General features: G+C 37.5%; 7 protein-coding genes across 7 annotated transcripts; 3 read left to right on the top strand and 4 right to left on the bottom strand.

The window, feature by feature from the left end:
* Positions 1–466: 466 nt before the first annotated feature.
* COG4 (Golgi transport complex subunit COG4) lies at positions 467–3052 on the bottom strand (the record flags this gene model as incomplete). Its single annotated transcript, XM_071054103.1, has 1 exon — positions 467–3052. The coding sequence occupies one exon, from the start codon at positions 3050–3052 to the stop codon at positions 467–469; it is 2586 nt and encodes an 861-aa protein (XP_070910515.1).
* Positions 3053–3770: 718 nt separating this feature from the next.
* Positions 3771–4697, bottom strand: RNJ42_03938 (Eisosome component PIL1/LSP1 family protein; the record flags this gene model as incomplete). The annotated part of the gene is made up of 1 exon (XM_071054102.1): positions 3771–4697. The coding sequence occupies one exon, from the start codon at positions 4695–4697 to the stop codon at positions 3771–3773; it is 927 nt and encodes a 308-aa protein (XP_070910514.1).
* A 1209-nt stretch (positions 4698–5906) lies between these two features.
* On the top strand, positions 5907–7079 carry ISR1 (putative protein kinase ISR1; the record flags this gene model as incomplete). Its single annotated transcript, XM_071054101.1, has 1 exon — positions 5907–7079. One exon carries the CDS (start codon positions 5907–5909, stop codon positions 7077–7079), a length of 1173 nt encoding a protein of 390 aa, XP_070910513.1.
* Positions 7080–7380: 301 nt separating this feature from the next.
* On the bottom strand, positions 7381–8007 carry YTH1 (cleavage polyadenylation factor RNA-binding subunit YTH1; the record flags this gene model as incomplete). The annotated part of the gene is made up of 1 exon (XM_071054100.1): positions 7381–8007. The coding sequence occupies one exon, from the start codon at positions 8005–8007 to the stop codon at positions 7381–7383; it is 627 nt and encodes a 208-aa protein (XP_070910512.1).
* Positions 8008–8344: 337 nt separating this feature from the next.
* On the top strand, positions 8345–9595 carry RPN7 (proteasome regulatory particle lid subunit RPN7; the record flags this gene model as incomplete). Its single annotated transcript, XM_071054099.1, has 1 exon — positions 8345–9595. One exon carries the CDS (start codon positions 8345–8347, stop codon positions 9593–9595), a length of 1251 nt encoding a protein of 416 aa, XP_070910511.1.
* A 769-nt stretch (positions 9596–10364) lies between these two features.
* On the top strand, positions 10365–11189 carry GLD1 (Gld1p; the record flags this gene model as incomplete). The annotated part of the gene is made up of 1 exon (XM_071054098.1): positions 10365–11189. The coding sequence occupies one exon, from the start codon at positions 10365–10367 to the stop codon at positions 11187–11189; it is 825 nt and encodes a 274-aa protein (XP_070910510.1).
* Positions 11190–11510: 321 nt separating this feature from the next.
* On the bottom strand, positions 11511–12515 carry RPC40 (DNA-directed RNA polymerase core subunit RPC40; the record flags this gene model as incomplete). Its single annotated transcript, XM_071054097.1, has 1 exon — positions 11511–12515. The coding sequence occupies one exon, from the start codon at positions 12513–12515 to the stop codon at positions 11511–11513; it is 1005 nt and encodes a 334-aa protein (XP_070910509.1).
* Between the last annotated feature and the right edge of the window lie 245 nt (positions 12516–12760).

The following is a 12760-nucleotide window of genomic DNA, read 5'->3' as shown; positions in this document are numbered from 1 at the left end:
TATAATACTTACTAAACAGGAGTAATCATTAACTAAGTTTCTAATACCTAGCGATGGCTCCTAATGACGTGAAATAGGTTCAAATGATGCCCTTGTTCTTTTATCTCTCTTAGCTTTTACTTAGAAATTTTTCACTTTAGCTTGTTTACACTGTAAATACACAGAACCGTCCGCAGAGAGGCACAAATAATAAACAAACAAAAAGAAGAAAGAAATTTTTATCCGATGAGTATACGTACAAAATGATGATGGGTATAGTGGTGTATAAACATGAATTTTGGGATTTACTATCAATATATTCAATATTTATATGTAATTAACAGGATTATATATCGTTGAGTAATTTGATATATACTATGTTTTAGTTACTTTCTACTTTATAGATGTCTCATGATTATTTTGAATTCGTTTTCGCTGGTATATATATATATATGCTTTTAAGTATTCAAGTCTACTTCTTTATTGTTCATTTCCTTCTATCTACTTTCATCTTTCTTATATTAACACGTTCGACTGCTGTCAGGACCCAGTCTATGGAATCCATGAGTTCTTCCTTAATGTCACCGGTTTCCAGTTCGAAATCGTCGTCGTCGAACCCTAATAATAACACCATTTGAGTGAGTTTCGTGAATTCCTTCCTCATTGTGAAGTTTAGAGAGCAGACTGTGCTGATGAACAAACTTAGCTCTTTCTCTAGTTTAGTAGCACCAAGCTCATTTACTTGAAGAGCGTAAAACTTCTGTTCCAAGGTTTGGACACAGAAGTCGACGACACGTGATATTAATTCACTAAATACATCAGGATGTAGAATATTTTGGTATGGAGTGATAAGCTCTGTCCATTTCCTAACGAATACACTCATAAGAGACATATCCTCAAAGTTCTCTGCATTAGCAATGTAGTTGCTTTCATTTCCGTTAATGAACAGCGGCGTCAGGATAGCTTTCATTTTGTTCTGTAGGACATTTTGGAATAAGTATTTCACAGCCCATTTCTGTAACTTCGATATTTGACCCATTATCATCTCCTCAGATTTAATGATTCTCTCCTTTAGTATTTGCGCATCTTCATTGAATGGGAAATTATCAAATAGCAATCTAGGATTGTCTTCAAGAATTTCTACTGACAATAATCTATGACAAAATATTGATGACCAATTTAAGGTGTTCAGGTAAATCAGATAGTGATGTAACGCTAAAACTGAATCCTCATCTATTACTACGGCCTGTAAGTTAGATTGGATGTTTGTAAAAGCGGTAGCTGCAGCACCTCTCAAGCTGAATTTGCTGAATTGTGACAATTTATTTGAGCCACCTTTATCATTTGTAGCCATTGGTGACCCTACTCTGGATGGTGTATCTGGTGAGTTAACTTCACTAATTTCTTTTGGGACATATTTCTTTAACGTCAGGGAAGAAGTTATTTTAGGCTGTAAACTCTTAAATTTATCCTGCATAAATCTGACAAGGAAATCATTTTGAGCAAATCTTATCAATTGTTCTAAGAATTGAGACAAAACTTGAAAGTTACCTGAATTTACCGTTGAAACTAAACTCTTTCTGAGTAGTAATGTTAGGTCTTCAACAACGGAAGAGACAGGGTATGCTAGCGCGTCATTAGTTTTTATAACTGTATTAGTGATTAAATCATTTAATTGTGGCAGTTCCTCCAAGGTTTTACTTCTTCCAAAAGATCTTTGTAGGTTAAAGAATATTAGAGCTAAGAAATTATCTAAATAATGCTCCTCCTTCAGTTTACTAGCAAACTTACTAGCTTGTAATGTGGGCGGAGGTGTCAGTATTTCGGGTTTTAGGTTGGAAAATTCATTCCATCTAACTGAGTAGAACTTTAGGTACATTGACCAGTTTTGTAATATTTGGGAAAATTCATTAACCAAACCTGATAGATCATTTGTTGATATAGCAGGCATGAACATATCCGTACTGTTGCGACCTGGATTTGAATCCTCTTCTTTATTTGAATCAGTTGCAGGGGGTGATTTACTTCTATTCTTGGTTTGTATCACATTCCATTCGTTGATTTCCTTTATCACACTGGGTATTTTCCTAGTATCATTAAAAATGTCAAGTACCAGACCGGCTTGCAGATCAGCTTCTTTTTGAACTTTAGCCATGACGTGAACCATATATGAAACACCATAGGATGCAGCAATAATTTTGAAATGTTCGTTTATGATGGTAGACACGATTTTAAACAGATGCAGGAGTACCTGGGAAAAAAAGCCAGGTCTCCTGATAATGTTTGAGTCAGCATTAGCATTGGCTACACCAGACAATAGCTTTCTACTTTCTTCAGCTATAATATCACAAACGTACTTTGAGTATAGATCCAAGCCCAGATTATCTTGACCTACCATGGGAAACATCTTAAATATTAAAGTCAATTCTTCAACGTTCTGATCTTCAGTAGCCTTGATAAACCTAGTTTTAAATACATCTGTTAACTGTGTGCACCATTGCTCTAATATTACAGCTGGCTCCCAAGGTATCTTACTGGAAGGTATAACCTTCTTGGAAAATTCTGAGTTTATAATTTTGTCCTTATTGGGTAGGTTATGAATCTCTTGGATTGCTCTGGCTGCCACTTGGTAATCTCCCTCAGCAAGAACGGAGTGACATAGTAATATATTATTCTTTAATGTTCTGATATCAGTAACATACTGTAATGTCTGCTTCACGAGACAACGTTCCACTTCCACCGTTTCGATATCGTCGTGAATATTCTGTGCCTGAGAGTTTGTCTTATTCACAACAGACAACGTGTCATGGAATTGAGTCAAGGAGACAGTGAGATCTGTCCTTTGCAGCTCCAGTTTTCTAATCTGCCTATTGTGTCTCGATTGACTCTCATTGACATACTGATCTAACTTCTTCACATGCGCAGCATGATCCTTCTCTATAATGTCCCGTAGCTTGTTCACTTGCGATACTGTCGAAATACGTCTCAGCAACAGATCATATCTCGCCAAGTTCTTCGCCAAACGATTAGAATCAATAGAATCTGGAGAGTTCAAATACGAATCCTGCTCCATAATGGTTTGTTTTGTTTCTTGTTATTGTTATGTTTTTTCCCTTTAAATCAATGATTTGTAATTTAAATTTAAACCGTTATAAGTCTGGTAGAATATCAATTGCTTAGCAGAGAACTGCGACAAGCCATATACCTTATAGATTTACTTGATCTCCAAGTATTTGTAGTGCCATTGTTTTAATTTGTAATACGTGCTAGTTAGCTATGTGTCCTGCACTTTTTTTTTTTTCAAGTTAAAATTGATGTATTTTTCAACACGGAAGTTAAAACCTCGAATTGGGCACCAGTACATCAACCGTAAAACCAATGATGGAATGAGATCAATACTCAACCAAAACATTAAAAAATAGCATTTTAGCCATATTATATTAACAGATATAATCCATTCTGGGTGTCGTGGTTACCACTCCAATTAATTTAATTGTTACTTTCAAAATATTAGTTACGAACGGTTAGATGAATTATATATAATTATCAATAAATATTAGAACGTTGACTCGATTAATAGAATATTTTAGTATAAAGTAATTAAATTAGAGTAAAAGTCATTATAGTTAGAGAATTATTACTAAGAATAAAAAAAAAAAAAATAAGAAATATTAATCTGGAATGTGTACAATTTGGGTCAAAATATAATTATAAGCAGCTAAAACAAAAAATAAAAATAAAATAGAGCTAAGTTCATGTACTTATTAAAAAGTTGGAAGTTTTTTTCTTTCTCATTCCACATCTTCGACAGTATGGTCTGGGTCTTCAACTACTACTTCTATTTCCTCTTCTACTTCTTCAACTTCATACTCATTGTCGTCGTCATCGTTTTCTTTGAAACTTAGAGTAGGTCTTACTTGGGCGTTATCTAGAGTCCATTCATTCAATGCACCTTCTGCATCGACAATGATTTGTTTAGAGGCCTCGTAGCCATCGTAAGCAGGCCTAGTCTCACCCGGAGTCACCGGAGAGTCGTCCAACAACTCCAATAGAGCTTTACCGTAACCAGCCAATAAAGCAATCTTTTCGGAGTGTTCGATTATTGAGTCAAACTGGTAGTTGAAGGCTGCCTTCATCTTGGATCTCGTGATGTTCGAAAGCTGTGCTTCTGCCACAAGGGTCTCGGCTTCACATCTGACTAACTCTTGCTCAAGGGTCTCGATTTTGTTGGAGTATGGGTCCTTGTACTTTAAGAAGGCAATCTTGTCAGTAATCTTATCTCTACGGTCTCTCACTGGTTGAACAGAGCCCTCGATATCTCTGATAGATTTCAAAGTCAATCTGTACTGGTCGTACTTGTCAACAAACTGGTCATCCAACTCAGCCATCTCAAAGATGACAACACCTAACTTATCCGTAAGGTCCGAGACGTCATCGTCGTTCTCCAGACCCCATAGGGATAACATCTTAGCCGAGTCCTTCTTTTCAATAGAGGCAATTTCCATAGACCTCATCACATTTTTCTCAGTCTTCACTAGCTTCGATAGTTTACGGGACAACTCTGGACCCATAGAACCAGCAGCTGATTTCCTCAAGGTAAATGCAATACCACCCTTACCGAAGAACTTCGACTTAGTGCTAGCCGAAGGTGGTGCTGGTGTCTGCATCTCCTGTGCAGTAGGCTTTCTACTTTCTCTCAAAGAATATGTCTTGTGCATTTTTAAAAAATACTTTCTTAATGTTTTTTACTTGTACTGTTGTTCAAAAATAACAAGACTTTAACAAAAAAGAACAAGAGCAATCGAAAGAATTAATAAATTACATAGCTTCTTATATATTTAATAAATAGTTCTTAACCAACTCCCCGCTCCCGATACATACCAGTTACGAGCCTTTTCCAATATCATTTTCACCTACCCCCTACTCTAAGAGAAGGGGCATCTTCTGAGAGTCGAAATGAAGGGAGAGAAAGACACTTCCTCACCCCCCCTACCCTCTTATTTCTTTAAAAACAATAATTTTCTAAAGTATAGAGAAAAGGAAAAAAAAAAAGAGGGTCAGCAAGTGCTCCTCTTCTGCTTTTCCTTGGTCCCCTCCCCACTTTTTATTGTGCTTTATATTAATTAATTAAAGAAAAAAACGAACTAGACTTAACACTCCGTGAATTGGCCCTTCTACTTCACTACGTGCCCATGAAACCGCACTCTGCACATGATAACCCAAGTAAACAATGATATAAAAGAAAATATCAACACAAAAGATCAGTAAGCATACTCGATATTAATAAATTGAAATTAGTTACTGCTGGGAAAATTATAAATAGGGTACCCTTAAAAATTAAATTAATTTAATTTATAGAAAATACGTCATTTTGATTTACGCTTTTTCTTTGTACCCGCGATCGCCTTCTATGCAGCGGCTCTTAAATAATAAAACCTCGAGGCAATCTAATTAAATGTGGAAAAAGGTATTACTATATAGATGGGTATGTTGTTGGTGAAGTTATATAACTAGATTTATTAGATTTGGTTGTAGAATGATATTAGGGCTCATGTGATTATTTCGTGAGTTGCATCTTTGTCATCGTTTCCTCTTCCCTCCGCTTCTCTTCCCACAAACAAAACACAAAAGAGCCTGGGGCATGGGTTAAATAACCAACCCGGGGATGAGGTAAATAGGGAAGACCTTAATAAACCAGTAATAAAAAGAAACGAGCACACACACACGTAGAGAAAAAAAATATTGAATACACAAACAAATAAACATTTCCCACGGGGCGGAGAAAGGGAAAGGGAAGGGGAAGGCTTTAGATAAGGATATAGATTTCATAATTTAGTAGAAAAGAAGTTATATATTTATTAGCAACAACAACTAAATAATCTAAATAATTGTAACAGAAGGAAACACTTACATGAAAGCTAAAAGCAATGGACACACCTCCGACTTCACCGTTTGTTGCTAGTGAGAAATTTGGAAAGCAGGATGCTTTCTTCCCTCTGTCTCCTGAGCCTGAGGAAGGTTCGTTTCAGAAGTTGAAGCCCTCATCACTTGGGTTTTTACAGAACGATTTGTCTGTAGTGCATAATCCTGCGATGCAGGAGGTTCTCCTGCGGTGTTATGAGGGACAACCCGGTCTCGCTGCTAATGCACTATATGGGTCTGGAAGATACGACTTATACCGGAACCAGTTTATTAAAGTAGGGAAGATGCTAGATAGAGGGTCTGCTGCGTATATATTTGAGCTGATCGATAATACGGGTTTGGAGATGGTTGTGAAATGCCCGACATCGAAGAGGAAGACACAGCAGATTCTTAAAGAGGCTATGATCCTTCGGGTTCTCCAACACCCTCAGAACCATATAGTGCCCTTCGAGGGTATCACATATATGAACAAGGGTCATATGCGCCAGCTGCGATCAAGTGAAACCGTGCCGGCGCTCGTTCTAAAACGGTTCGATATGAACCTCAACAGGTTCATATCTATTTACCACAAGACGCTCGATATTGGTGTTGCTAAACAAATTTGGTGGTCGCTGTTTAAGAATTTATTATTTGCATTATCCTATATGAAAACTAAAAATATTATACATGGGGACATAAAGACATCGAATGTGCTACTGAATATTCCTAAAACTAATGGTATAGAAAACGCCCAGTTTTATCTAGCGGATTTCACCTCAGCTGAAATAATTCCTGAGCAAGATAACCAAGACTTCAATCCACAAATAGAAACCACCTTAGAATATTGTGCTCCAGAACTAATAGGTGCTTTCGATATAAATGTGGAGACAGATGCAAAGAATAGGCCGTCTACTGAGACCGACTTATATGCAGTTGGATTATGCTTAATGTCCTTTGTAACAGGCTTCGAGCCCTTTGACGAATTGTACAGCCAGTTCTCCAAGGGAAATATCCCTAATGCATCACCAGTACAGAAGTCTCAATGGTTACTGAACGCAATTTCAAAAAGGGATCCTATTTCAATGAATATTTTAAGTCACGATTTGTACAATGATTGGAGCAATGAAATTGATGTACTGTCGAAAATATTGAACGAACGTGTAAGCCTTGAAGAACTTATCTTAATGACTCAGCACTAAAATGATAACCTGTATTAAATATGCTCTCATTTGACAGAGAATTCGTTTTATTTATATTATCTTGCTCCACGATACCCTTGTTACAGGAACATTCCATTCATTACTAATTTATTTTTTTTGCATCGTTTAACATATTTTTTTTTACTTTAATGCACTATTCCAACATTCATCCATTTAACCTATCATGTTATTTGCATTTTAATATTACACCGTCATTCATATTTCTAATATATCTATAACGATAAAGAATTTTTTTTATAGCGTTTTGTCTTCTTTCTTTTTATATTTAGATAACTTTCTATCATATTTCTCCGTTTATAATTGCGTTTAACCTTCTCTCGTTCTCTTCATCTCTCTTTCTGGTGTTTATCTCATCATCCTTCTTAATCCTCAATGAACTGCTAGGATCAGGAATGTAGAACACTGGATGTGCCATATCGCATTCCCGCCTCCCGAGAGGACAGAACCCGTTAATATACCTCTGACATAAAACCTTCTTAATGTGTCTCTTCTTACACTCTCCACCCAGCGGGCAGAATCCCATGTCGTAATCCTCACAAGTGGGCACTTTGCTCAGAGGATCAATATGCAAGTACTGACACTCTGGCGACTGCGTACAGTACCCGTTCTTCGAATAGAAAACACATTCGGGCATCTTACGAAGATTGTACTCATGTAGATACTCACAGTTATCGTTCTTCTTACACAGACCACGCAACCAATGCTTACACACTATCTTATTCTGAAATATACCCAACACATGCTTCTTCGGACAATGCACACCATTCGGACACGAGCTAGGCCCAACCTTATAGTTATAGTGCTCACACACCGGCCTATCGGGATCAAGCGCAAACGAGTACTCCTGCCTCAGAAACGGCTCAAACTTAAACGGATACTGATCAGTATCAGGATGTACAACACTCATTTTTTTTCTTCTTGTCACCTCTCTTTCTTATCCTATACTCTCTACACCCTTCCAATAAATAGCCAGCAAGCAACAAAAAGCACTCGAGACTTGATAGACCGTTTTGTAGGTTTAGAATCAAATCGAGATGAGTCCAAGTTAAAGCTCACTTTGCACTTTTAAGCTAATTTTTTTTTTTCAAAGGGCTCGCTTCCCTTCGAAGGGGAAAATTTAAATGGGAAGTGGCAAAAGGGTGGGAAACAATATAAGAACCGTTTCGAGTTGGACTGTTGGATTCGACGTCTCGATATCTATATTGATAAAGCATTAAGATAACTGTAAAGAAGAATAGCAAGGGATGAGTGACAACAAGAAGATTGAGCAAGACGAGGAGGAGGAAGTGCAATACTTGGATCCTACTGTGAACAAGGTTCCTAACTATGAGGCTAGTGAGTTGGCGTTCTTGCTGACGCAAGAGAAGTTGCAGCCTTTGCACAAGGATGCTTTGGAGAAATTGATGGCGTTGGTTGAGGAAGAAGAGATGGCTCCGTATTACAAGTACCTGTGCGAGGAGTATGTTCCGCAGGGTGTGCTGACTTTTGATGGGAGTCTGTTTGATAAATTGAGCGAGAAGAACCAGACCAAAGTTACTGAATTGAAAAAGAGGATAACGGAGATTGAGGAGAATGACGAGGGTGAATTGGAAAGAGCTCAGGCGTGGATCACACTGGGTGAGTACTATGCGCAAATTGGTGATCGTGTTAATGCCCAGGAGACCCTGGAGAAGGCACTAGAGAAGGCTATCTCCACAGGTGCGAAGATTGATGTGATGTTGACCATTACGAGACTGGGTTTCTTCTATAACGACCAGCTGTTTGTGAAGGAGAAACTAGCCCAGACCAATGCCATGATTGAGAAAGGTGGTGACTGGGAGAGGAGGAACAGATATAAGACATACAAGGGTATCCACTGTCTAGCGGTCAGAGACTTCAAAGAGGCCGCTAACCTGTTAGTAGACTCTTTGGCTACATTTACCTCTGTCGAACTGACCTCTTACGAAAACATTGCCACATACGCTTCTGTAGCAGGTCTCTTTGCATTGGAGAGAACAGATCTAAAATCTAAGGTAGTCGACTCCCCTGAATTGCTATCACTAATCAATACCACCCCAGCTTTGCAATCCATCTCTTCATTGACCATTTCGTTGTACACATCTGACTACGCCAGCTATTTCCCATTCCTGCTTGAGACATACGACAAGGTATTGCTTCCTTCCAAATACTTAAACAGTCACGCTGATTATTTTGTTAGAGAGATGAGAAGAAAAGTATACGCTCAATTACTAGAGTCATACAAGACCTTGTCATTGAAGTCCATGGCCAGTGCCTTTGGTGTCTCGGTTGAGTTCTTGGACAAGGACCTAGGAAAGTTCATCCCTAACAGACAACTAAATTGTGTTATTGATAGAGTTAACGGAATAGTAGAAACAAACAGACCTGATAACAAGAATGCGCAGTACAGTTTGTTGGTTAAGCAAGGTGATGGTCTCCTTACAAAACTACAAAAGTACGGTGCTGCTGTTAGATTGACAGGTTCTGACCGTTTATGAAAATCCTACTACACTCCCCCCATAAAAAGATATAATATATAATTATGAATAAGTATATAAATATCAATGCAAAAGAAATACACCATATGTACATGTACACAAAACAATATTAAAACGTTAATTGAAAAATCTAGAAGGACTGGGCTAATGTTATGAGTTTTTGGAGACCTCATTCTTCTTCTTTAATTGTAATACCCTCGCGTAGGTTCATTTTATGTTTCAAATATTATTACTTATTATTAGTTATGTGAATAGTATATTTATTCTTTATATATTTATTACATGTAAATATTATTATTTTATGCTGAATGGTAAACACATACCATATGGACAAATCTCGAACACCAGTAAAGTATTCCATATAATTTGCCTCTTTAGCTTAGTGGTAGAGCGTTGCACTTGTAATGCAAAGGTCGCTAGTTCAATTCTGGCAAGTGGCAACTTATTTTTTGGCTGATAAAAAATCCGTAGCCGGGTGCCACTGTATTTTTTTTAAAGGTGATGACAGAAAAGGGCTCTTTTCATATAAAGGGTTCACTCGATGAGTTAGTTTTAGCATGGGCTACCAACTACATCTGAGATAGATAAGAAGGTTAGCTGCAGTTTTGTTTAACGGACGCACGATTTGAACTGCATTAAAATTCTAAGGGAGCAGGAGCTTTTTTTACTACATCATCTTGAGAAAAACTGTCAGGCACAAGTTAATTGGAATTAGACTTATTGCTGTGCCTTGGATAAAATAGGGCTTATAATTATATGAAACACTACAATGTCACAAGACGAAGTTGGTAATAAACGTATATATGATCTACGGAAAAGAAATTTTAGTCGAAATCTGGTCTTCAAGTTAGGTTTCCTCGGGTACCTGATCATAGTTCTCAAGTATATGAAGTATGGGACTAATTTTTTCAGTTTGTTATTCAGATGTTTAGTGCAGGCACTTTTACTATCGCCGTTTCCTGATAAAACATACTCACAATTCCTTATTAACAGAACATCAGCTGTACCGCGCAATATGGGGATGAACTTTCCAGGTAGTTTCCCAGATACAGACAGTAATGATAACTCTACTGAAGGTGAGCAATTACCTTCCGAAAATCAGCTAGACCTTCTAAAGAGGAAAATTAGAGCAATATTATTCAATATGGTGCTTCCTGTCAATATAATATACATACTTATGGCCATTGTCTTCCCTACAAATTTCTTCGATGTAGGTGACGGAGTATACCTTGACAAACAGGATGAGCACCGTGGGATTCCCTCACCATTCATATACGGTAAATACATGCTGGAGGGTGAACGGAGGGGCGGGGCAACATTTCAGATTATTGGCGATTCACTTCCGAATTCCAACCTGAGCGGTAATTTAGGAATTATCTTCTTTGAGTTTCTAACATTGGTTGTACAATATGTGCTATTTTGTGTAACATGTGTAAATTTTGGAGAGCTTGATCATATTGAAGACGAAGACACAAACTACCTCACTAGTGATGGATACGACGGCAACGTTCATTTGACCGTTATTAATTTGCATCAGACTATTGACGACCTCCTGTACGAAAAACTTCCATACGATACCAGCCCTATGGTGTAAAAATCCAATAGATAATATAGATAGCATCATACATATAGCAGATACTTTAATAAGAAACAACAACTGTAACTACATAGTTAGAGCTTCACATATGGAAGCCTATTTATTTATAATGCGTTCCCAGCAAAAAAAATAAAGGGTTCTTTTCCTACTAATATTTTACAGTATAAAAATATATAAGTTTGAGTTGATATTATAAGTGATATTCACTCAGTGGCATTCTTGATATAATATCAATGCATTCTATGCAATGGTGCGTTAATTAACCGAGGGTTAGTATTTTCCATGGGGGTTTTCTTTATTATCCGTTTAATAATATATTTATTGAGTAATTGGGCAGTTTCTCAAGTATGTTGCTTTTCTCTTCAGTTCCTTGACAGATTTTAGGAATATCTCTTCTGGGCGCATGGCACCAGTACTTTCAACATTAAATACAAAGTGGTCTCTTACTCTACCTAGTCTAACCTTGTTAGCGAACTCTTCGTGTCTTAGTACTTCTCTAGAGACGGTGTCCTTTCTAGCATCTTGCACAAAAGCTTCTCCTTTGCCGTTAATACCAATGACACCCTTTGGGAAACAGGCCTGGAATCTCTTTGCTGCATCACCTGTGATTGGTTCTAAAATTTCAATATGTGGAAGAAGTCTGTATGAAGCAGTGGAAACTGGAGAGAATTTAGCATGGTCTGCACCCTTACCTAGTATACAATGTGCAACTAGATCAATTTCTTGACCAGGTCTTAGCTTAGCAAGTAAGATATCTGGGTCGCAAGGTACCACTGGTTCGTCGGCAAAAGTCTCTACTTGACTATTTTGAGGCTTGAACTTTAGATCACGGGCATAAACATGTGCGTTGTTGTATAGAATCGTTGGGTCGGTACAATCCTTAGGAGCGTTTGGGTTCTTTGTACAGGCAACTCTCAGTTCCATAACAATGGTGTTTGTGTCTTCGAATTGTGGGTTAGCTGGGTCGCTCTTGTCGAGCTCTTCCAACTTGTCAGGGTTTACCTTCAAAGGAACCAGACCAATTCTATGGGCAAGTACTTCATCCTGTATCACAGAAGTGTTATTGTAAAAGTATACATATTCTGGAGCAACTGCTTGCACCTCAGATATCATAATACGACGGAACGCATTGGCCAAAGAAGTGTCAATACCAATCATATCAAAGTTCAACTCTCTTTCCTCACTGCTAGATACCTCAACGTTAAACGTCTCCTTGAACTTCTCCAAATCCCAGGCATTAGACCCATCAGCAGAGTATCCCGGGAAATCAGTAGATACTGTGTTCGTAACACGATTATACTCAATACCCACAATGTTAGACATGTTTCCACTATAAATTTTTGTTATTCCTCACTGCAAAAAATCAAGCTAGTTCTCAAGACTTATAACAACAATAATGCAAAAACAATTCACCAGTTAATATAAAATTACAAATAAAGACTACTCTCTAAATTTAATATAACTAATACTTTGATTAATGCTTTGCGATGAGCTCATCGCAAAATTTGAAAAAAATTTTTTTTTTCCAAATTAAGTCACATATTACGGCGGATCAGGATCAAAAAGCA

This window comes from Nakaseomyces bracarensis, assembly GCF_045282275.1.
Source record: "Nakaseomyces bracarensis strain CBM3 chromosome Unknown Scaff12_0, whole genome shotgun sequence".
Classification (NCBI taxonomy): Eukaryota; Fungi; Ascomycota; class Saccharomycetes; order Saccharomycetales; family Saccharomycetaceae; genus Nakaseomyces; species Nakaseomyces bracarensis.
This window is presented reverse-complemented; position numbering and strand designations above follow the sequence as displayed.